Genomic DNA, 23,509 nt, shown 5'->3' with positions numbered 1-23,509 from the left:
TTTGACATATATATATATATAGAGAGGTATATTGGTGAGCACTGATTTACAATAAGCTTTTTGAAAAGTATTTATTGTTGTATTTAAATATGCACACAAGGAATATACATTAGTTCCAGAGTCTAGAGGACCACAGTTAACAAATTTGCATAATCTCTGGTCCAAGGCATTTAAAATGAAATAAGTAGTTGATGCATCAATCTACCCAAGATGGCTGTTGGGAAGCATTTTCATTGCATCAGATAGCTGAGATCTGTAATGATTAGTGTTCGACTTCGAACCACACAGCTTGCACTAAGTAGCTTCACACCCAGGTATTGCGTGATCAGCTTTAAATGACCAAAGCAGAATCAGGCAAAAATCATTAAAAATGAGGCAGGTGTCGGTAGAAGTTTCAGAGCTGAGTTACACTGCCCTCACATCCAACACTGACGATCTCCATTACTGTCTAAAAGTCTGAGAAAAAGAAAATTATATGGGTTTTAGATACAAAGCATACATTCTCTAACATTGAACACTCATTCTCTGACTGACATTTTTATATTTGCTAATAAATATGCATAAGTAAATTCATAATTAAACACATTTACCAACTGACCCTCACCTGAAACGGCAACTGAAATGACTTCCGGTCCGTATAACACCATCAATTAAGCAATTCAGAGATATCTGAGGTAGAACAGAATCCAAGACACCCGAATGACCTCTATGACTGGCACTGCCAACCAGTGAGGTGTTTAACAATACAACAGACACACCCAGCCCGGACCAGGACTGGTTTAATGTTACCGGAGCATTCAGTAAACGCAACAATGAATCACAACAACAGGCTTGGACTCAATTGAAAGGATTTTGCACCAATTTCAACATCATAATTATATGTGCCCTCCCCCCAAATAATATATACAAATGCAGTTATTTCTGTAATGTAATGCCTACTAAGGACTTAATTTCACTTCTGGGGTTTTGCAGAATGGCACATCATAAATAAGATATAGTGTATTATTTACTTCTAATCGCATCAATCAGGCCTCATGCCTGGGACTGTTTGGAACTTTAGCATTAATGAAAGAGGGAAACCAAAACTTAAAATGCTCCACAATCCATGATGCACAATCCTGCATCCGCAGAAGGTTTTTCTTTTTAGGGAAGTAGAAATTTGAGTACCTAGAGGCGTCGGCCAAATTTGGGAAATCACAATGAAGTACCGAAGTTCTGTTGAATTAAGAACTTAGACGTAGTCAGAGTCCACAGAATTTGGGACTTTTCTGGTGTCACATGACAACGAAAGAAGAGAAGAAAATTAACTCAGTGAGGGAAAACCAACCCGGTTCATAACAAAGGGGAGCAAAGTTATCCATGTGTGAAGAAAACTCTGCTCTTTAGGAACATCTAGTTTTTTCACTGTGACTCATGCATACATCACGCACATATTCATGAAACAAGCTCATGAAATGCTGAACCACACCAGGTAACAGCACCTCCCAGTGGAACTGCACTCATCTGCAGTCAGTCAAAAACATTATCATGACAGGACGGACTTCTGACGAGCCGTATTATAACATGTACATCACACACAATATTGATCCAACGATTTCCCCTCATTCACCTTCTTCTAAGCTAAAAAGCTCCTTTATGATTCTGTTCTTTCGAATATCTGCCAAACATAAGACGACAAACATGCTAAGCGGGTTAGCATATGCTAGCGTGTCCTGCCAATCAGGCCACTCTTCTGCTTTTAATGCTCTGATAGAGGTAACAACAGATTAAGGTGATAAAAAATATGTTCTGTATTAATCAGTGAGCTTTGTTAAACAAATAAGTGAATTAAAATATTTTCTGTAGTCTGTAGTTCCAGGAAGACGTGCTTGAGAATATGGCAAAGTGAGCCCCAGTGAGAAGCGTGGGTGGTGGGGTCGTGCCACCAGGCTGCGTCCATCTGTGCAGGGACTCAGGGCGGGAGCACCTGGCTGAGAGTATCACGGGTCCCTTGGCTCAGCCGTTCGGGGAACGCCACCTCGAACTGGAGCACCAGGTCACCCCTCTTCTCGGGGCACTTGGACAGAGGCAGGCCCTCTCCAGCGATGCGCTTCTTTGTCCCAGGCTTGACCACATCCCGGATCGTCATGGTGATAGTCCGCCCATCCAGTGTGGGGACCGTGACAGTACAGCCGCAGAGTGCCTGGGGGGTGGGGGCATTCAGAGGATCAGCAAGCACAGACAGGGAAAGAAGAGGCATTCTGCAGTTCTATTACACCCCACAGTCAATATAAGAGTATATTTCTTGACACCAGCCTGGCTGATGCCAAACATTCAAATAGCAAATGGATAAAAACATTTCTGCTACAGTAATAATTATAGTGGTACACCGTAATTCAGGGTGACTGCGATATTAAAAATAGCAGCAATCATCATTTCCTTTTTGTTGCAGAAGAGATTCCTCTTTTAGTCAGGGGACTCAAAGGCACAACAGCAATGCCGGCTGTCTCTCTATATTAACACACCGACCAGAGAACCTGCGCACTCACATCTCTCAGGGGGATCCTCATGAGGTAGATGATGTCAGAGCCCTCCCTGCAGAAAACGGGGTGTGGCTTGTCCTTGACCACAAACACCACGTCGGCGGGGATGTTGGAGGTTGTCTCGTCACCTTCCCGGGGGAAGGTGATCCTGGTCCCCTCCTTCCATCCCCGGTGGATCTCCACGGTCAGGATCTTGTCCTCGCGGCGTGTCGTCCGGCCGTCGGCGTTCAGCCGCCGGTGGGAGATCTTCATCTTCTTGGTGCACCCGGAGAACACCTCCTCCAGGCTCACCTGCAAGTTGTGCACCAGAGGGGCGTCCTTTTTCTTTCGGGTCACGGGGGCGCCCCCTGGCCGCACCCTGAAGGCCTGCTGGAAGCCAGGCATGCTGCCCATGCCAAATCCAGCAAAAGGGTCATTGATGTCCATATCCCCATCCATCCCGCTTTTCCCAAAAAAGTGGTCGAAGGGGTTACGTCCTCCGAAGAACTCGGCAAACATGGCATGCGGGTCACCGTGGAACGTGTAAGCGAAATCAGAAGCACCTGAATCGCCACCCCTAGGAGATCCCTTTAAACCTGCGGAGATGCAGCAAGAGAGGAAACAAGTAACTCAATGCTGCTTAACAGAACCAGAGGAATTTATGTCCAAAGAAACAAAATTAATTTACAGTGCCTTTTAACTAAATCAATATGCCATTCTTTACGGTTAATTTCAGCAGCAGGCTCCCAAGGAGTATGATTCAGGATATCAGGTCATCCATCCATTCATCCACCCATATATCCATCTATCTTCCATAAACACTTCCCCGGTGCAGGTATTGGAGAACCAGGAGCCTATCTCTAGAGGCACAGGGCAGGGAATATTAGTGCAAGATACCAGTCCGGCGCAGAGGTAGATGTAAGCAAAACAAAATGAAAAATCTAATTAATTCGCGCTAAATACAATGTAAACAACACGTCGAAGGGCTGTGGCAAAAAAAAAACAAACAAAAAAAAAATGGGTGAACAAGCAATTTGCGCACACACACACACACACACACACACACACACACACACACACACACACACACACACATACACACACATACATGCACACACACAGCAAGATCGGTATTCAGACCCACAGTCCCTGAAGGCGAGCGGCCATAACGCTGCCCACTGACCCACCATTGCACCCATGCAAAAAAAAAAAAATCACACTCCCATTATAATCAGGAAAACTATCTGGAAATAGGATGTAGGACGATGACAGGGTCATTGACACAACAAAATGTGGTTATAACCCGAAATCGACCCGTTTTTATAAGCTGACGGGTTATACCATCTTGAGAAGTTAAAGGTATTCGCACAGGGGTTAAAAGACTCGGCTGATCTACCTTCCTCCCCGTGTAAGTCGTAAAGGTCCCGCTTCTTCTTGTCGCTCAGGACATCATAAGCTTCTGCAATCTCTTTAAATTTCTCCTCGGCTCCGGGTGACTTGTTCTTGTCCGGGTGGTACCGCAAGGCTTGCCTGCGATATGCCTTTTTGATTTCGTCGTCCGAGGCGTCCTTCTGCACGCCCAGCAGTCGGTAATAATCTTTACCCATGGCGACCGATATTTAACGGCGATATTAACTTTTTAAAAGACACGTTAATCCCGACCAAGCCCGGTCACGTCGCTTCATTCCACTCGTCCGCCCCTCGCCGTTCTTTCATCGGCTGACCTCCATTCACAAAACGGCCGTTTTGATCATTTCCAAGCGAGTCGCCGACTCCTTTGCACAGCAGAAACGCTCAGGCTGCTCGCGAATCGTGGAGAAACTTCCAGAACGCGCCGCTAGACACGCGACACTCCTGACGGAACTTCCGCGTGCCGGCTCTCGCTTGGTGTCGTCACAGGTCTCGCTTCGCCACACACACATGTAAACAATACACGTCACTAATAACAATAATATCAACAACAATAATAATAACAACAATAATAATGACAACAATAATTATTTTGTGCTTTGAAGACCCCAAAGATAACGGTAATCGGTACCATTTAAAACATTTATTAGCGAAGGGAGAAACACCGATCAATGTCTGATTTTTCTAGATGTTTGATTTGAACCTTAAATTCAACTCACCCCTCATTCCGCCTTCTGCACGCCCAGCAATATGTGGACGTAGTTCGGTGCACTAGGTCACACGTGGACACTGCATGGAGAATGTGTAGCAGAATAAGGTTTGCTCATGCAGCATTAACACCATTATTCTGAAATGCCTGTTTTGAAATACTGCTGCTTGTTGACTGTTCGCCTCCTGCTCATGTCCCCATGGCCCAGAAGGGGGCTCTCTTCCTATCAGACATGGGGGGTGCAGGCTGGCTGTTTTTCATAATTTCAAAAATCCCAGCGATCCCAGCCATGCAAGCACTTCAGGGGCTGAAATAAGAACTGCCCCACAATGCTCTTCTCTTGGAGTACCTCCCACTTCCCGCCCCCTTGTGGGTGTATGTGATAAAGAGATTCTCACCAATTTTTTATGTTTTATTTTTTGCCACAGCCATGAGTCAGACACAGTGGATCTGTGTTGATTACTGACTGACATTTCCTTTACATGCTCCAGCTGGTAGAACAGCACTGAGTGGGAGGAGCTACAGCAGAGGGGGGTGGAGCCTGTTGCTAACACATGGATCAGTAGGCATTTTAAATTTAGCAAACGGAGCGGTGAATCTGAGTATCCTGCCTATCGGATTTCATCTTCTGGTGGAGGGGGGGCAGTCTATTCCTCAGGTGCTGCCGAGAGAAGGAGGCGGCTACAGCCTGCCCCCCCCCCACCACCAGCCCTCTCTCTCTCGTGTTCATCTCATCAGCGATTTTCTTGCACGGATACATGTCCTGACATAGAAATATGGATGGACCTCCTTCTTATCTTTGATGCTTTTGCCATCCCGGCTTTGAGGGCTTGGTAACTTTTTGGTAGGGTAGAGAGAGAACGTAAAGGGAGATAAAGAGCGAAGAAAGGGAAGTGGACGACAAGGAAACAGTGTGAAGAGGAGGTGTTGGAAGGGAGTGTGTGTTTTGAGCCGGGACCGTGAGTGCACATAACGTCTGGTTGAATCCCTGCTGGATATCTCTCCAAGCCTAGGAGGTAACTGAGGTCAAAGGTTATGGATTCCCTGGCATTAGAGGCTAAGGGTGCCAAAAGTGATGTCGTCACTGCACCGGTGACCCCCGGCAGGAAGCCCAAACCTGCCAAAAAGGCCAAGAAAGCTGTTTTCTTTGAGGTGGAGATCCTGGATGGTAAGACCAAGGAGAAGCTGCTGTTGCTGGACAAGGTGCGAAAGGCACTATATTGCATTCGTGTTCGTCTCGGCATGTGCGTTTATGTTCGACTATATGTGGGTCTCTGCGTTTAAGGGCTGACATCGCAGCTTTGCAGTCTTCTTTGGGTGTAGGAACCTGTAACTTTGCAGCCGACGGTGACTCATGTCCAGTGCGGTTGACCGAATATCAGCCTGTTGTGTAATTTAACGGCTGTAGCGGTAATGATGGCGGTAATGATGAGCCGTTAATGTAAGAAGCAGCTGTGCCACTCGACTCGACCGATTTGTTATCGGGGATAGCTAATTCAAGTTTGGAGATCATCCCTTGCTGCTCCAGAAATGGACCATCCAGTGCAATGCATAGAAAATTTGAAGTATATGTCAGGCTATTGAAGAATTCTTCTCATTTTTTTGTTATCCAAACCCTTTAGGAAAAATAGTTGGGAAAAGAAACACATTAGAGTACTTTTATGATGTTTGTGGATCCGCAGAAGTGCTGAGTCACTTGACACCAACTATGGCATCGATGGCTTAAGCTTGTGGGAACGGACTCAGATAGCTAATTTTACTAACGCTAATCACAGATGAGCTGGCTGCCGGTCATCATCAGTGCCAGTCCGCTGGGCTCATGTTGCAACACGCAGCTCCAACGAGTCACCCAAGATGGACTGACGGGAGGCGTGGGCCTGTCGCATGCCAGTCATCACATGGCCAACGCATCGTGTCATCCTGATTAAGAACGCCGTTAATTCTGTAAAGATACACGGTGCTTAATATGGAGCTTTGCTATTGATAGGTAGACAATGCCTCAGTCCAATGCCAGTCAAAACCCATGTGGAGACAAACATCCCCGCCGGCGCCCTCTGTCTGAGACAAAGTGAAATTGCCAAAAGTTGGTGCTCCCTCAGAAGTTGGTACCCGAAGCGACCACCTATGTTGCCTAACGTAGGGATTCAAAAGTCCTGGTCCACGGGTATTGGGGGGATTTGAAAGGAGGAAAGGAGAGGGAAAGAAGGAAATGAAGGATGACGCATTAAGATGGTAGTCTTGCTTGCATCATGTACCTTAAAACAAGAAACACATGTTGTGTTTATGGTTGACTGTGTTTATGTTGCAAAAGGTGACTATTCGAACAGCCCTACTCTTGTGTTTCGGAAACGTAAAAAGCAGTACCATCGTATCACTGACAACCACCACCCGTGACCATCTCTCCGCCTGTTCCGCAGGTGGAGCCTAACGCCACCATCGCCGAAATCAAGTCCATGTTCCATAAGTGCCGTAAGTATCAAATACAGAGGATAAGACACAGATAGGCAGGCAAACAGAAAATCAGTCCTGAGGCTGGATTTTCATTAAATTTGTACTGAAATGATGATTTAAGACAGCAATGTCAGCCAGCAAATCTAGAGTAGTTGGGGATAAGGGCGTGGCTCTGGGGCCCAATGGTGGAATGATACATAGTCAACCACGAGATTTGAACAGATAACCTTCTGGATACAACTTCCTAACCCACAGAGCTAAATATTTAACCTGAACAAATGGATTAAATTTGTAGAGAATTACGCCCATTGAGGAACAGTCTTTAAATTGAGGATTAAGTCTTTAAAACTAATGACATGCTGTGTCTTTATTTCAGATCCGCAGTGGTATCCGGCTCGACAATCCTTACGCTTGGACCCTAGTGAGCCTCCTGTCTGCATGTTGATCCATTTTTCCATTCATAGTCCACATTCCTACCATTCCACACCGTGAGACCCTTGACAGACCGCAGCTGTTTCACCTCATCCAGTTACACGTATATCTGCACCCTCATCTCTGCTGTCAGCGCCCCTCAGTCAGAGCCTCACACCTGGATGTCCTCTCCCAGATCGCACTGACGTGGTCGGGCCACCACACTATACCCACAAACATTGGACGTATACGTTGCCTGTTATGTTATCCTAACAGCTCACCGGTTTAACTGGAATGAGTCTAACAGCAGGATTCATAGCTAATATTATTATTTTTGCTGGTCCATTTGTCTTTTATATGTCATGAAGCACTGAAAATGACCTCTAATAAAAATTATTACTGCATGAATAAGTGTTGCGATGATTAATTCTAGGTTGGAAGCACTGATGAAAAAAAAGTGTGGCACTTCAGAGCTGTGAATAAATCTGAGGCCAAGGCTATGTCACTACTGATCCAGGACCAGTGTGGAAAGTTCCTGTGACGCACGACAAAGTTATCTGGAGAATTCGTCTGACTGACCCAGGAGACTATACAGGGAGTTTCAGTGACTGGCCTGCATTTTTTAATTTGGATTTATTTGACCCTGGTCGATTGTCCCCCACAGAGGGAAAATGCCTGAAAGATGAGGACGTCCTACAGCAGCTCCCTGTTGGGACAACCGCCACCTTCTACTTCCGGGACCTGGGAGCCCAGATCACCTGGGTTACAGTAAGTAACCAGGGACACACTCCCTTCTTCCATTTGCCATTTTACTTGGTACCCATAATCCCTTAGATGGAAAAAACAGTTGAACCAACCAATCAAACTGAACTATCCTACTTTTTATTCCTGTTTAAAATTTTTAAAGAAAACGTGCCTTGAAATTTAATTTGCATGCTGAAGGGTATTAGAACAGAGCTCAGCCAGGACATAAACTGACAATTTAATTAGCATTTAATTAACAAGTGTATTAGATCAGCATTTATCTAGGACGTGAACTAGCAACCTTCAGATGCCGTAACAAACACTGCCTGCTTCAGGATTTAAGTGTCAGGATGCGAGGTTCAGCAGGGCTGAGCTTGTATGGATTAATGGAAATGTGATTGGGAGATAAAGGTGGAGCGGAGAGCCAATGGAAATGGGCAATGAGAGCATATAAAAGCAGTGAAAGGTGTTAGTGGGGCAGGTGGAGGGGGCGGGGCATGGACAGCATCAGCAGCACTGTATGGGGAGGTGGAACAAAGCAAATCTCCAGCAAAGGTGTTGAATCGGGGGTCTGTGCTGGTGATGAATTGCATGTTCTGCCAGCTGGTTGCTGGAACGCACTCATCTCCTGGCAGAACACTTTATCTCTGCTACGAAATTCTGCATGAGAAATTAACGTGGCCATGCCACCGGCATTTGTGCATTTAAAAGACAAAGGATTATTCCGGCAAGGCTAATTGTGCCCCCCCTAAATTCGAGGGGCTGCTGTCCCAGGCCATACCTCGACACACTCCGAGACCTCGAATTCCCCCCTCTCTCTGACGACCGGTGATGTCATCCTACCCCCCTGGGTCCCTCCCCAGGTGTTCCTCACCGAGTACGTCGGGCCTCTGCTCATCTACCTCATGTTCTACTTCCGGGTCCCCTTCATATACGCCCCCAAGTACGACTTCACCACCAGCAAGCACTGGGTCGTGCAGTGAGTATCCCGTTCGACTGACTTTCAAGCAAATGTCCAATAGACATGTACATGTACCGAGAACAATGAGATGCTTACGTGTGTGATTCCTGCAGACTGGGTAATTCTACCCAGCGTGACAAGACATAGGACAGCACTTAGGTAAAATAAATAGATATAAATATGGAAATTGAGATGTGGATGTATCCGGAAGAAGAAACATGGTATGGGAAGGATGGATATATAATTGCAGTAATCAGAGGTGGAACATTTATGTCCAGAAAGTAAAAATTCGGCTGCTCTGGTTGGCTGATACAAAATCTCGGTCTGGATCTTTACTTGCTGGACCTGAACTATCCCCCTCTGGTAGTAATATGTAGTCTGTATATATGTATTGTAGCACCAGAACATGCTGGAAATATTCTAAATAGCCCCTGTTTGTGTTATTGTAAATACGTGTGTTGTATTTCCTATTGTCGTGTGTGTCTTCGCTTGTGTTAAATGTGAACCCTGTCCGATCCTCACATATCTTTAGCCATTGTATAAATTTCCCACCGTGTGTGTACCTTACTGTCCGGGGTCCAGCCACCCTGCTTTCCCACTGTGGTCTGTTGATTATTTGCTACCAATTTTAGTCCTTTTAAAGATCTAATATAACGGTGCTGTTTCCTCTGGAAGCAAGCCTACTTGTATTTGATGCCACTTTGGTACCCCGGGCTGCCAGATGCTACAATATATATATATATATATATAGACATAATTATAATTGTCGTCTGTTTCTATAATACACATCATATAGCCAGTCATCCATTTAGCAACTGCTTACCCTGCAGAAGGTCATGGGAGTGTTAGGTCTGGAGCCTATCCCAGACAGCACTGGGCACAAGGCTGGGGTGTATGTATATCTACAGCTTTTAATTTTGTGCTTCAGCCATATTGCTGAAAGAAATGGGAAATGAAAATGCTGAAGATTTGGTGAGGGTGTAGGTGTAATATTAGTAGCTGTTTGTGGGTTAGCAAATACGTGCCCAGGAAATAGAAATGAACGGCCTGTGATTGGACAGTAAGGATATGCATGTAAATTAGCTGTAATTCTTAGCCGTGTGTCTGTGTGCGTCTGTTTGTTTGCAATCAGCTTGGCCTGCATGTGTCACTCCTTCCACTACGTGAAACGACTCCTGGAGACCCTGTTCGTCCACCGCTTCTCGCACGGCACCATGCCGCTTCGCAACATCTGGCAGGTCAGGGAACATCCGCACCGTGCTGCTTTCCAGCTGTTGGTCACTTCCTGTTTTAGCTGAACGACAAAAGTGGGCCTGTGATTGATCGATTGACCTTAATCCCGCCCCCGCCTCCCCCAATAGGCTTCAGTGTATGACTTCTCATACGTCCTGTTACCTTACCTTGATGCTGAGACCCTTGTTCCTGGAAAATATCATCAACTTACTCATGCCTGTCTGTAGCCTCCTGTCGTCTGACGGAGTTTGAGTTCAATGAATCACCACATGGCTGCAAGCACCACAAACAACCCTTCAGCTTCTCAAGGCAAAATACGACCAGGAATTGCACACAGACCCAGGAACGACAACCACACCACTAACATTTCACCCTGGCACTATGTAGGTATGATAGCTCCATTTATTTTTTTACAGAATTGTACCTATTACTGGGGCTTCGCTGCATGGATGGCCTACTACATCAACCACCCCCTCTATACTCCTCCCAGTGAGTTCGGCCTCTTTCCAGATTTGCAGAGGGGCAAATACTGTTCGTATCGCTGACATCAAGTTCTGTCTGCTTGTGGGCTAGGCCCCCGTAGTGAGCTTTGGTGTTGACATTGGTGTAAATGCTTGGTGTTCTTGGCAAACTAATGGACTGCTTGTCTTTTCAGTCTACGGTGAGCAGCAGGTGAAAACAGCCCTGGTGATTTTCCTGGTGTGTTTCCGTCTCTTACTCGCTGGTGTCGTGTGGTACATACATGTAGAAACCACGCTGGACATCTCTTCATCTCTCTGCTACACATTTTGACCTGTGCTTTCCTCTGCAGCTCTGTCAGATTGGCAACTTCTCCATCCATGTGGCCCTGCGTAACCTCCGACCCCCCGGTGAGCCTCTACTACACACCACTCACCATATCTCACAGCATTCATGCCCCCCATACTCCCCTTGCCCCAACTGTATCTGTTCACCAGAGGTAGGGACTCGAGGCACTGACTCGCGATTCAACTCGGACTCAAGTGACAAATTTGATGACTTGTGACTTGACAGCAAAAATTATGGAAAGACTTAGACTTGATTTAGACTTGAGGGCAAATGACTTAAGACATGACACTGCAATGCTTTGACTTGAGACTTGGCTTGGACTCGCCAAGGAATGACTTGTTCTCATCCCTGCTGTTCAGTCTCAAGTACAACACACACATACATACCTGTCCTCAAGCATAGCACTGGTTCTGCTTGCTTTCTTTTCAGGCTCTAAGACCAGGAAGATCCCTTATCCAACAAGGAACCCCTTTACGTGGATCTTTCTGCTGGTTTCCTGCCCTAACTACACTTATGAGGTAAGCGGGGTCAGAGGTCACTATCGATTTTGTTTTGCCGGACCCTGGACCGGAGGGGGCCCACAATCTACTGATCAACTGAGCCCCCCCTTGCTATGCCTCTGCCCCTCATCTTCATACACAGGGGTCCTTAACAGGTCAACTGTATTTAAAAAAATAAATGGCGGTCTCACCTCAAAATTATAAACATACTCTCAAAAATGGACAATCTTTGAGTTAACTTTAATCCAGCAGTTTATGGTAATAAGATACTAGACTTTTGCCTGTTACTTTATAACAGATTCTGAAATTCTGCACTCCCCCTGGTGACTGAGTGATGGTAGTGCCCCGGTTAAAAGGGGCTTAAATAGCGCAGCTCTGCAGAGGCGATTGGACTTGAGGCTGGTAAATGGCCCACACTCCCCCCCTGCAGGTGGGCGCCTGGCTGGGCTTCACCGTGATGACCCAGTGCCTGCCCGTAGCCTTCTTCACCGCTGTTGGCTTCATCCAGATGACCGTATGGGCCAGGGGGAAGCATCGCAGCTACCTGAAGGAGTTCCGTGATTACCCCAGCATCCGCTCCCCGATATTGCCATTCCTCCTCTAGGGACAGACCCTGGAGCCCAGCTGTATCATCGGCCCCCAAATTCTCCCCTCCATCTTCTCAACAGTACATCTGCAGTTTTAATAACTGATCAAGCTGGTCAAAGCCTCACCCCAGTACTTGTCGTCCCAAAATAAGTGGGCTTATTGAGAATATAATTTCTATGTTATTCTTAATGTTCACCACATTCTAAATTATCATATAGGAATTTTTTAAACCAGGTTCAGTGTTTCCAGTGTTCGGGTACCACGTGAATTATATCGTATATGTTACCGTCAGTAAATTCAAAAATGAAGGCGGATAGCTTGCTAAAATACGTAGCACTCCTGTGGATCAAACAGTGGCATTTTGTACAACTGCAACCAGCAAGACAGCTTGTCTTATTTGTTTGAGAATAAAGGAATCTCCTCCCACAGATGAGTAATCAACATTGAACTGGGGGGGGGGCACTAACACATCACATCAAAAAGGTTTTGAGGACAAACAGCACCTTCACATTCGGTAAGAGTGACGAAAATCTGCACACCTCTTTCAACATCTCCATCAAAGTCACAGTTTGCATTTGAGAGTGGATGGTATACAACCAGCTTATAGAAAACATGTAATTTGACAAAGGATTACTTTATATTTAATTAAAAAAGGAGAATGTTGCCTCATTGACTCAGTGTGAATAAACACTAAGAGAACAAACTCTGAGCAAAGGTCTGTTAGGGATGGAAGCAGAAAATTTTAATCAGCGAGGATGTAAATCGTGAGAAGGATGAAAATGTGCCTTAATGTATGAAACCTCAACCCCCAAGCCAGGTCTAACCCTTCCAGCCAAATCAAGTATATTCTTTGAGAGTAAGACAGGTGGGATGGTGGAAATGAAGACTTTATTTAAATGTGTAGAGGTGTGGCGATGAGGCCTGGGAAGGGTCACGCGACCTGAGCCTCCTCCAGCCTCTTCTTCCTCTTCAGCAGCCTGCGCTCTCGTTCGTACTCCTTCATCCGCATCACGTAGCTGGGAGAGTCGCATGGGCGGCCATCGTTAGTGATTATTTCCCCATGCAGCACCCAGCTTATCCTCCTGGTTATGTTTATCACTTCTTAGTCAGGGGTTCAGCACGGTCATGATGGAGCAGCCAGTCAGTAACCAGCAACACAATCAACAGAACTAGTAACTCGAGGTACCAGCAAGGACCTCCGGGAAATATTTAAAATAATGAGGGTCAAAGAAATTAAATCAAGGTACAGCAGCACTCTTGTAACCGGTGATAACCATGACTACAGTCACCAACGACTGTAGGCGTACTCACTCTTGATGCTCGCAGTAGTCCCAGTCGTGCCGTTCATGCTGGCAGGCCAGGAAGTTGGGCCAGTTGTCCCTCTTGCACTTCATGAGCTTTATGAGGTGGTGAGCACAGTAATCACGCTGGACGAGAGGCAGCTGGGCCAGCTTCATCTGCTCCTGCGTGGCCACCATCTCTGCCGGCAACAGCGGACAGTCACACTCCAGACATCTTTACCGGACATGACTGTATACTAACCCAGTCAATTGCACCCATGATAGGATAAAGATATAGAATGGATGGGAAAGGGGGTCGAAGACTCACTTAAGAATAGCTACACTACATCACCACAGCCAGGAGACACATTCATACATAATGGTATAAAACATGCATATCAGCCTTCATCCAGGAGAAAAGCTTTTTAAATAACTTTATAATTCCAGTTGATCCATATTACAGAATTAAACCACCCAGGAGGGTGGTCTGCAGCTCAGCAGGTAAGGACTAGGTTGTTGATTTGATTCCGGGGGCCGGTAGACTGATGCTGTCGTTAGCCCCCTGAGCAAGGCCTTTCATCCCGGCTCCAGGGGTGCTGCATACTGGCTGACCCTGCTCTGTGACCCCCCCCCCCCCCCAAAGCATGCTCTCATCTGTGTGTATGTCTCATGGAGAGCAAGATGGGGTAGGCGAAAAAAGAATTTCCCCTCTGGCCTCTGGGATTAACAAAGTATGACAACTCTGTTCTATATTTTACAGAAAACGATGATAATACATTGTAAGCTTGGTTAATGGTGTCCAATTTTACGCAAATGTGATGCAATTTGCTACTTAAGAACTGCACAGCTTCTTCACGCCGTTATCTCAATGAACAGACACCTTTTCTCAATCTGAAAATGCATTAAACACCGCATCGGAGGAGCGCATCAAAACAACTCCCCATTGCTCAAACGGCGTTGCGAATATGCAAGAACGGCCTTGATTTCACTAAGACTCTTATTATAGGAGTCAAGTCGGTCCTCATATTAATTCCAAAGGCACTTGTCGCCGCACAATCACAAATCGATATGACAGCTCAGGGCCCACACAAGCAAACAAGTTATAATACCACGTATATTCTCCATATTCTGAAATCAACGGCAGTTTTACTGAGAAATGTTTACAATTGCCACTCCAACATTTATGTTCTATATTTTCGGTAAGAGCCGTGATAATACCTTTATATGGTACGTGTGGGTCACCGGTGCTACATGCTAGCAGGCTAATAGTTAACGAGCTACCCACGTACTCCCATTGACTTCGCGTGATTCGGTAGTGCTAAGCCGCACACATAGTACAAACCTCTCTCTTTTCTTTCGCCAAATCCAAACTGTGGGTCGAAACTGGAGGGTTTTAAAGGGTCCGGTTCGGTATCCCTTTCCGTAATATACGTTCGGGCCAGATGAGCCCCCATCTTGTCTATGCACCAGTGAAATTTGACCTCTCAGTCCCTTTTTATATTCGGAATATTTTCCAGTTTGTATGAATCTCTCAGATGTACATAATAGATTGCAGGGACAGTATTACAATCACCTCCACAGTGACTACTGCCCTCCAACTAAAGATAGTTTAGCGTCCTTTACTATGACCGCGGAGCCCTGCTATCAGGAGGCGGGTTATACGCTCTTCTATCCAATCAGCGTTCGAGTTATGGGGAGGAGCCAATGAAACAACGATAATCTTTGAAGCGGTCCTCGTTTAATTTCACCCCCGGTGGAAAAGGAAACTTTGTGCACTTAGTTCCGCCAATATCTTCGATTCGGGCGACATTCTCTCATTGTCTTTAAAATAAGCTTGGAGTGAAATTCATTAACCTTGCTTTTAAATTTGTTATGAAATGGACAAGACAATAAGTATGTGGAGTAAGCGCAGAATGTGGGTGGTTAATGTCTCACGTTTTGACAGTATTTTATGTCATTATCAATAATAATAATTATTGTTGTTATTTATTTTTGGTACTTATTTCCTGTGCGCCTTGCTTTCCTTTTCTTCGTTTAACATTGTTTTTAACCCTGTGGTTAAAACAATGCTATACCATTAAAGATTAATTGATTGATAGTACTACAAATACAATGAAATTCCTAAATAGTGACAGCTATAATTATTTTATTACTTACTGTACTCAAGTAAATTGTATACAGATCAATAAAAAGTGTTACAATACCTTAAAAGTATCAGCTTTGAAATTCACTACTGATGGATACATAGACAGAATGGTAGCATACAGAACACTGTACGACAGCGATAGATTTTCTAGTTAAACACTAATGTCCACAAGAATAAATTGTAAATATTAAATCCCCTACAATTATTTCCGCAATTAATTCGAATGTATCGCATAATTCCAAACGATTAAAGGTTGTAAAGCATTGGTGTAAATTATGGGGAGATGGGAGGGTTGTAAACCCCCCCCCCCCCAATAATCAAAACCAGCCAATATAACCCCCTGGACCCCCTTAAATGGGGGGACCTCAACCCCCCCCCCCCCCCCCCCCAATGTTCAATCCAAAGTTATGCCCGCAGTAGTCAGATACCTAGGAAAAATAAACAAGACGAAGTGGTTCATTTGAACTTTTTAATTCATATTTAAAACACCCCACCCCCTTAAATAAAAAAAAACACCAGAATAACTGGTAGTAGCAATACACGTCTTTTTTTTTTTTCAAATATTAAAGAATTTATTGAGTACTGAATATGCATCTTACGATGTAGGCGAAGCAAATCCACAGAGGGGGGCGATGTGCCTTTCAGCTACAGGAACCACACACCTACTCCACAAGCTGGTGGGGGGTAAACGTCTGGTGGACTATATACATGCAGATGAGTCCTTCACCAATGTTGATGTGACACGCTGAAATAAACAACTCCATGTGTCCAATATAATGAATGTACCTGACATACTTTTTTTTTTTTTAAAAGAAAGCCTTGCCCTGCCAGTTTAATAATGCTATTCGCCAAATGACCAGAAACCAAAAGAACATCAGCTTTTCACGTCATCCGTTTCAATTAAAATGATGATATGAGGGCCTGTAACATACTATTAGTGTCAGACACCAGATCCATCCGTACAAACAAGGTACCTTGAAATGCCTTTATAACCATGAGGACAACCCTCGCTCATAAATTAATAGTAACCTGCTAAAAATATAAATAGCACAAATGAATTTGCATACAGGACTGACTTGCCCTGCACTAAACTCATTAGCAAAACACACGGCATGTGTTGGGCTACCACAGTAACGACTTCCTGTAACGTTTAAAATGAACGGAAAAATATCCCTACATATTGAACTGATCCTTTTACGGAACCACATGTTGCTTGACTTTTTATGGGGTGAGAGGAAGAACCAGAGATGAGGGATCAACGCCAACTGATTTTTTTTTTTAGTGGCGCCCTCTAGTGGTCCTAGTGTTCTCAGTACCGCATCTCCCTGCTTTGAAAATGCTCCCAGGTACAGTGGCAATCAGCACAGGCCACTATCATCTTCAAAGTGGGTGTTTTGCAGCACCTTCACGTGAAACTCATAAATTTTGAGGGCGGGGCCAAGTCTGATTGACAGTCCAGTTAGCACATCGCTGCGTTGCATCAGAAGGAGTGCCTTTCCGTCAATTTCCTATTGGTAGCGGTAAAAATAGCAATCAGTACATACAAGAAAGGAAATAATGGTAGACTGGTCAATTGTTAGCATTAGATGGTTAAGCATTAATTGTGACAAACACAGTCCACTGTGTCATTCTAGAAAGAATACTAGGCAAATACACATCATTCAATCTAATACGAAAACATTTTTATATGAACGTAAGCTATAAGACTTCTGCCCAGGTTTTGTCATGTCTGCTGAGCATGGTCATTTTACTCATCTGTACCACTGAGTATTTTGTGAAACTGCCTTGTCTCTTTCGACATTGGCTGTCTTAAGGAAGAAAACTTTACTGACTAAATAATTCTCTCCGAGTTTAGTTGCCATTATTATAATGCAATCATTGTAAAACTACTCTACAGTCAATAAATAATCATTTTGATTAATTCCACAAGCTGAGCAAACTGCACTTCTCTGAGGGAGTATGCCAGTACTCAGTATGGAGGTGCTGCCCCCGTGTGGCAGTACAAAGAAAGTGTAGGCTAACCTGTGTCCGGAACGCTGCCGCCTGCTCCGGGAAGCCGGCTGCTGAGAAGTAACTGGCCACATCTTCCACGCTCCATTGGACTGGATCCTGCCTCATCTTCAGATAACTGAAACGGGAAGTCAAACAGAGCAAAATGTGAGATATTACGCTGAAAAGGGCAGAGAGGGCAGCAAGTTAAAGCAATTTTTAGAGAAAAAAAATGTAAAGGAATGGGACTCTGTTCCATATACACACTTACACTCCTTTGCTCATCCTGTGCGCCTCCTCAACCATGCCCAGACCCCTGGGAGAGTCAGTTGGAGTCAGCAGACAGGAAGTTGCGCTCACATCAGCTTTGCACCCTGGATCTGAGCAAGCAAGTCAGGAGTCAGTGAGGCAGCTCCTGGACTTGCCCCCCATACATTCAAAGGCCCATTAAACATTTTCACACTTCCTTAATTAGAATAGCTAGATATTCATAAAACAATTACAAATACCAAACAAAGTAACTTCCTAAACTGTAGAAAAATTGCTTCCACTGGGATTTAGTGCCTGCAGTCTATTACAATATTTTCTTCCTTCCAGACTCCAGCCTCCAGTGCATCTCTAACTATTGTCCACAGTGATACGTTCACCTTAGACCAGGATTTCCCAAGCACTACAGGTCACTAAGTTAGGGCTTTGTGGTTGGAAAGGTTAAGAATCCCTGCTTGAGACAGTAAGGAGGGTCTGATCATTTATTTGTAGAGAGAAATTCCAGAAACACTGGGGGGGAATTTTTTCTGTGGTGCAGAAGAAGTAAAAAAAAAAAAAAAAAAAAAAAAAAAAATGACGCGCACACAACCATAAAAAAAAAAAAAACTGAACCACTGTCAAACTCACAGGCATCAGCAGAAATGAAGGGTGTCTTTCCTGCTTCTTCAGAACTCATCACCTGATCCTGAAAACCAAGAGAGAGAGAGAGAGAAGTTAGAGAAAGACACCCAATAAGGGCTGTGTGGGAGGTGGTGGTTGTAGCTGTGTGTTTGTGTGTGTGCGGGGGGGGGGGGGGGTTCATTCCTATCATTGTTGCATTTTTTAAGGGACAGCTAAAATGTCAGGTCTACTTTCAGCTTAGGGCACAGAGACTCCCTGGACTGTGGCAGAAAGACAGAGGGTGCTAATCCGCATGAAGGGTGCAGTTCCTGCTTCCTACTCGGAGGTAAATTCGGGCGCGTGGTGCTCGAACCACTCCAATGCCCAGGCGCTGGGCTCAAACTCGACTCTCAGGGTGGGGTCCGGGTGGCCAGCTAAGGTTTCCGTTCAGGCGAGGTTACCTGTACACCTGCAGCATCAGAGATCAGCTGATCGGGTGTTAATGCACACTCCTGTGCTATCGGCTGCTCCTCCGCCACCTCCCTCTTGATGGAGGGACACGTGACTTGAGGTTGCAGCTCTGAATCTGGGTCCCCTGGGGAAGACAAAAGTGGCAGTTAGACCACAATGTTATTATCATTAATAATTAAGGGGGGAAATTATAGTAGTAATAATGATAACAATTTTTATTGGTAATGTGCATTTCTCACATCTAATGCACCACTATGTGAAAAAAAGAACTGTTAAAAAACTAAAATACTTATAAATAATATTATTTTATTTACGTAAAAACAAAATTAATACTCCGGGAAAGCAAACCTAAATAAGGGAATCTTTTCTTAAAAACTTCAAGAGTGGTTCTCAATATAAATAGGACTCAGAGTGGCTGTGTATTCCATGTCATTCATCCTCATTGTCTCTCCAAAAGAACCTCAGTACCCTTTCAAGGTAACCTCACATCAACTGACAGCTCCAAATGGCAGCTGCACATTCATGCAGAGTGCAGGTTCCCTGATTTATGTACCTGCTTCCTGCTCTGGTTCAGGGCATGTTTCCGGGCAGGACACTGAGGGACACCTCTCAGGCTCGCATTCTTCCTGCTTGACAGCAGTGTGGCCAGTAGGGGGCGGAGCAGGCACCCCCTCGGGACTTGTGACGCCACTGGGCAAGCAGGATCCATTCAACAGGACGCTCTGATGAGAGACGTCTGCTGTTTCATCCGTCACCGATTCTCGAATGGGGGGGTCAGGGGACACACAGTCTGCGGGTGGGGAGACGGCCATGGTCACAAAGTGCCTGTCGTTTTCCCCACGCTCAGTGAGCCTCATGTCCTGTTCCCCTGGAAGCACAGTGTTGTCTCTTCTAGGCTTAGCCTTTTCCTCCTTATCTTCCTCCTCCTCTTCCTCACAAACATCGGTCTCCATGGCCACCATCTCTTTCTCCCCCTCCTTGAATGGGAAAGTCAAAGAATCACGTGACGCATACAAAAGGGGTCAGTTTCCAAAGTTTTTTCTTTTCCACCCATAATTCTTTTCTCCTTCAGCTCATCACATGTTCTTTTACACAGAAATGCTAAAGCTAAGAAAACCACAATAAGAAGTAAAACCTACCAGTGGAACATAAAGAATGGTTTTAGTCCAGTCCTTGAATGGTGTTATTCCATTCAAGTGGAAAATGTAACTTTGCAGACCAAGTCTTTTCAGGCTAGGAAACACTAACTTATTTGTACAGGCTAATCTGGAAATGGGACTGTTCCAAAAATGCAGAGTTCTGGGTGCACCAACTGCAGTTTAAGGCACAGTAACCTACGAAATAAAATCGGAGACAAAATGTTAATCAATGCATATTTGCTTAAAAATAGTCAATTACCTGACGGGACACAGGTAAATGTGTGAGACTGGTATGCAGTATCAAGAGCTCTACAGCCGCGGAGAGGCATGCATAGGGAGATCATTAATTATTTGCAGTGTGTTTTTAAGGGTGAAGATTTTCAGGTCTTCCATACTAACAGCGGACGCTGTAAGATCCGGCACAGGACAAGGGAGAAATTACAGCGCCATATGCCAGATTAATAACAGCGCATCAGACGAGTTGTGCAATGGTTGCGGGAAGTAAATCGCACCTACACCAGGAACTAACCACCCAGCCGACGGACGTCTTCGTCGGTGCTTTAAATAACCAGCGTCAATCGAGGCGAATTTCCGCGACGGGCCAAAAACCTCCGCGAAAAAAAAAAAGAAAAAAAAAACCATGGAATGGGCAGACAGCGAATGCGTGCGGCGGCGAGTTATGCCGTGCGACGAGTTTCACATTAGTAACTACTCAGCACGGCTCCAAATCCCGCAACTGCGCCGCTCCTTCCTTCGCAGCCCCGTAGCGGCTAGACGGCACTCTTTAAAGACACGCAATATGCGGGCCGTCCACCTGGTTCACTACAGGGCGGTACCGCTCGAGCCGCACCAGAGAGGCATCCCGACTCCCAGCCGGTTCAGACCCTATGACGTCTTCGGGATGTTCGCTTCATTAAGATATCCGACGGCAGCCTATTTTCACCCTTCAAACTATTGGTTTTTATGTAGAAAAGCACCTTATATTGTAGGATAGCCGCAACATATATTAATTATGTAAACTTTATCCGTTTGCAATTCGATAGTTCGAGAAACCGTAGTGAATTGAGAATTCCCCGTCGCTCTCACTTTCGGGCAGACGCGCTAACTCGGCTGAGAAACAGGTACGCTGTTTTTTTTTTTGAGCGGGGGGAGTAAGAAAAATAGCCGCGCGGAGAGGGAGACGGAACGGTACACCGGTGCGGCGCTGCCCACGAACCGCGACACGACGGCGAGTCCCGGACGGTGCGGCTGCTGCCTCGCGGCCGGCAGCCTAGCGCCGCAGCGGAGCGCCCGAGCGGCTCCACTCGCACGCGCGCCGCACACGCGCTTTTTTTCCCTCCTCCCTGCGGAGCGCATCTAGCGAGTGCAAGACTGAGCGGCATCAGCGCCGCAATAGCGCTCGTCGTGCAGGACGCGTATGCGAGGGCGCAGCGCTCCCTCCGTGGCCCCACCGTCGTTTTGTGTGCCTGGTTTTACTACTCGTCGCGCTTTTCACACTTAGGGGGGGAGGAAAGGGGTAACAGTGAGGGGGGAAAAAAGCCAAGAAAAGCGGAGCAACTGCGCACACCGCAAGTTACACTGCGGCCTGCGACTAACACATATGCACACTATATAAATCATCATTTTACAGTAATTTCAATCAGATGCGAATGAGACACTTTAGCGATAGATACGCTTCTAAAGTTGCTATTTCGGTGCTAAAAGTTCTTAAATATTGGTGTCCCTAGCAAAGTACAAAATAACACCGCCCCAACTGCGAGACGTGCTGGACATATTAAGCAAGTTACCCGTTTTGTGATGTGCCGTTCGACCAGGGCGCTCTTTGGGTGTCGCGCAGACGGTTTCGCCCCCACTCGCCGGATCGGGAGTGTGATATTCCCGAATCTGGTTCTGCGAAGCCGACCCCTGGCTACCTCCCTCTCTAGAACCACCTTGACTTTGCTGCGGGTGAGCTTTTCCTGCGACATGCGTCCTTGAGAGCTTAGGAATCCCAGTATCTCCTTCAAGCCCAGTGGCGAGGGTCCCGTGGATGCGACGGAGCCCCGTTTTCTCTCCGCTAAGCTCCGAACAGACGCCACCAGTCTGTCGCCGAGATCCAGGCTATTTGAATCAGTTCTGTTCCTCTTAGTCCTGACCCTGAGCTTTGGTTTAATCGACGGTTTCTGTTTGTGCCTGAGTTTACTGTGGGCATCAGCGCTCCCGCAGGTTTTGATCTTGTTTGAGCCGTAGTATCCGCGCTCAGACGAGGCACTTTCCACTCCCTGATCGTCCTTCTTTTTAGCAGAAGAATCACTTCCATTGTTCTTGATAGTTTCATCATCTAGCGTGCTTGCGCTTAGTTTTGTCTGCGGCAGTTTGTCTTTTGGAGCGCTCTCTTTCTGGCTGCTGCCTCCGGCTGAGCAGCAAGCTTTATTCCTGCACACCTCTGCGCCACAGCGTATACAATGGTTTTCGCTAGATGGGGTGAGGATGGCTTGGTCTCTTTCGGGGGTAAGGGGCGTTTTGCTTGCTTTGGGGTCGCATCGCTGACTCGTTTCTGTCGGCTCCGTGTCGCCGGTCCTCGGCTGCGCCGCGGCGATCTGCGCGCTGTCGCCGTTGTTCCAATTGGCGTGTTTGGTCTGTACCTTCACAGTGCCGCCGGTCGCCACTTCAGCTCGCTTTCGGCTTTTTCTCTGCACCTTGGCCGCGTTCCGGTAGGAAATAGAGCCCTTATAGCTAACTTTCAACACTGTCTGCTCTTGGATCAGTTTCTCCAGTTCCGAACGGGTTCGATCTGGCTCCGAACCGTGTCGCCTTCGAACCATTCGACATATCCTTTCGAGGTCCGGTCTCGCTTTTCTTGAACGCAGAGAGTCGATCGTCTCTAAAATCCAGTCGCGGTACCTCGGCTCGGACATGATCGGTGCGGGTTCCGTCTGATTTGGGCGAGCGCCTCAAACCTGTCGACTCCGAAGTGAATCCGCTATACTCTCACCTACGGTCCGAGCCCGGCTGAGAATGAAGCGGAAGCCTCACTGTACGCCTGCGTTACCCACTTTTTGCGCTTAAGGTGGACTGCTAGAGATCGCGTGCTCCGTTATTCCCAATCCACGGGCGGGGATTATTTAAGGTGGCATTCCGGTGTTGTTATGCGCACCTTCGTGTTCAGGAGGAGTAATGGTCGCTAGCTCGGATGAAAAGTGGGGTCCAAACCGTGGGGGAAAAGGGGGAACAATATATTCTTATGCCATTAACACAAACAAAAGGCGTGACGAGTGACGACTGCTGCACAGATGCGATGAATATAAATGACAAATTCACAG

General features: G+C 46.1%; 4 protein-coding genes across 6 annotated transcripts; 1 reads left to right on the top strand and 3 right to left on the bottom strand.

Annotated features, from left to right (window-relative positions):
- Positions 1-57: 57 nt before the first annotated feature.
- LOC125717595 (dnaJ homolog subfamily B member 1-like) lies at positions 58-4,939 on the bottom strand. Of its 3 annotated transcripts, none has more exons than XM_048990722.1 (4): positions 4,631-4,937; positions 3,898-4,406; positions 2,529-3,097; positions 58-2,182 (listed from the first exon to the last, which is right to left on the bottom strand). In XM_048990722.1, exons 2-4 carry the CDS (start codon positions 4,106-4,108, stop codon positions 1,952-1,954), a joined length of 1,011 nt encoding a protein of 336 aa, XP_048846679.1. In that variant the 5' UTR covers positions 4,109-4,406; positions 4,631-4,937; the 3' UTR covers positions 58-1,951. The 3 variants fall into 3 exon arrangements, with proteins under 3 accessions (XP_048846679.1, XP_048846681.1, XP_048846680.1); XM_048990724.1 differs by lacking the exon at positions 4,631-4,937 and adding an exon at positions 3,226-3,361 and having other exon boundaries at positions 3,898-4,023; XM_048990723.1 differs by lacking the exon at positions 3,898-4,406 and having other exon boundaries at positions 4,631-4,939.
- Positions 4,940-5,318: 379 nt separating this feature from the next.
- Positions 5,319-12,743, top strand: LOC125717591 (very-long-chain enoyl-CoA reductase-like). The gene is made up of 11 exons (XM_048990716.1): positions 5,319-5,823; positions 7,038-7,089; positions 7,448-7,492; positions 8,147-8,250; positions 9,090-9,205; positions 10,320-10,425; positions 10,837-10,909; positions 11,076-11,119; positions 11,232-11,289; positions 11,657-11,745; positions 12,158-12,743. The coding sequence occupies exons 1-11, from the start codon at positions 5,656-5,658 to the stop codon at positions 12,329-12,331; spliced, it is 1,029 nt and encodes a 342-aa protein (XP_048846673.1). The 5' UTR covers positions 5,319-5,655; the 3' UTR covers positions 12,332-12,743.
- Positions 12,744-13,186: 443 nt separating this feature from the next.
- ndufb7 (NADH:ubiquinone oxidoreductase subunit B7) lies at positions 13,187-15,266 on the bottom strand. Its single transcript, XM_048990772.1, has 3 exons — positions 14,938-15,266; positions 13,627-13,795; positions 13,187-13,331 (listed from the first exon to the last, which is right to left on the bottom strand). Exons 1-3 carry the CDS (start codon positions 15,047-15,049, stop codon positions 13,247-13,249), a joined length of 366 nt encoding a protein of 121 aa, XP_048846729.1. The 5' UTR covers positions 15,050-15,266; the 3' UTR covers positions 13,187-13,246.
- A 930-nt stretch (positions 15,267-16,196) lies between these two features.
- On the bottom strand, positions 16,197-23,456 carry LOC125717559 (uncharacterized). Its single transcript, XM_048990640.1, has 7 exons — positions 21,995-23,456; positions 19,622-20,045; positions 19,059-19,192; positions 18,625-18,682; positions 18,002-18,110; positions 17,764-17,869; positions 16,197-17,249 (listed from the first exon to the last, which is right to left on the bottom strand). The coding sequence occupies exons 1-7, from the start codon at positions 23,102-23,104 to the stop codon at positions 17,100-17,102; spliced, it is 2,091 nt and encodes a 696-aa protein (XP_048846597.1). The 5' UTR covers positions 23,105-23,456; the 3' UTR covers positions 16,197-17,099.
- Between the last annotated feature and the right edge of the window lie 53 nt (positions 23,457-23,509).

The sequence above is a fragment of the Brienomyrus brachyistius genome, chromosome 22, assembly GCF_023856365.1.
Source record: "Brienomyrus brachyistius isolate T26 chromosome 22, BBRACH_0.4, whole genome shotgun sequence".
In the NCBI taxonomy this organism is placed as follows: Eukaryota; Metazoa; Chordata; class Actinopteri; order Osteoglossiformes; family Mormyridae; genus Brienomyrus; species Brienomyrus brachyistius.
The sequence above is the reverse complement of the archived record's forward strand: the minus strand, read 5'-3'. Positions and strand labels throughout refer to the sequence as shown.

Coding starts and splice junctions, on each gene's coding strand:
- LOC125717595 (XM_048990722.1), bottom strand. CDS start 4,108: ATGGGTAAAGATTATTACCGACTGCTGGGCGTGCAGAAGGACGCCTCG. Junction 3,098..3,897: donor CGACTTACACGGGGAGGAAG/GTAGATCAGCCG, acceptor GCATCTCCGCAG/GTTTAAAGGGATCTCCTAGG. Junction 2,183..2,528: donor TGAGGATCCCCCTGAGAGAT/GTGAGTGCGCAG, acceptor CCCACCCCCCAG/GCACTCTGCGGCTGTACTGT.
- LOC125717591 (XM_048990716.1), top strand. CDS start 5,656: ATGGATTCCCTGGCATTAGAGGCTAAGGGTGCCAAAAGTGATGTCGTC. Junction 10,910..11,075: donor CCCCCTCTATACTCCTCCCA/GTGAGTTCGGCC, acceptor TTGTCTTTTCAG/TCTACGGTGAGCAGCAGGTG. Junction 11,290..11,656: donor GCGTAACCTCCGACCCCCCG/GTGAGCCTCTAC, acceptor CTTTCTTTTCAG/GCTCTAAGACCAGGAAGATC.
- ndufb7 (XM_048990772.1), bottom strand. CDS start 15,049: ATGGGGGCTCATCTGGCCCGAACGTATATTACGGAAAGGGATACCGAA. Junction 13,796..14,937: donor TGGCGAAAGAAAAGAGAGAG/GTTTGTACTATG, acceptor TGTTGCCGGCAG/AGATGGTGGCCACGCAGGAG. Junction 13,332..13,626: donor GACTACTGCGAGCATCAAGA/GTGAGTACGCCT, acceptor CGACTCTCCCAG/CTACGTGATGCGGATGAAGG.
- LOC125717559 (XM_048990640.1), bottom strand. CDS start 23,104: ATGTCCGAGCCGAGGTACCGCGACTGGATTTTAGAGACGATCGACTCT. Junction 17,870..18,001: donor CACAGGATGAGCAAAGGAGT/GTAAGTGTGTAT, acceptor TTCCCGTTTCAG/TTATCTGAAGATGAGGCAGG. Junction 17,250..17,763: donor CGGCAGCGTTCCGGACACAG/GTTAGCCTACAC, acceptor CGCTACCAATAG/GAAATTGACGGAAAGGCACT.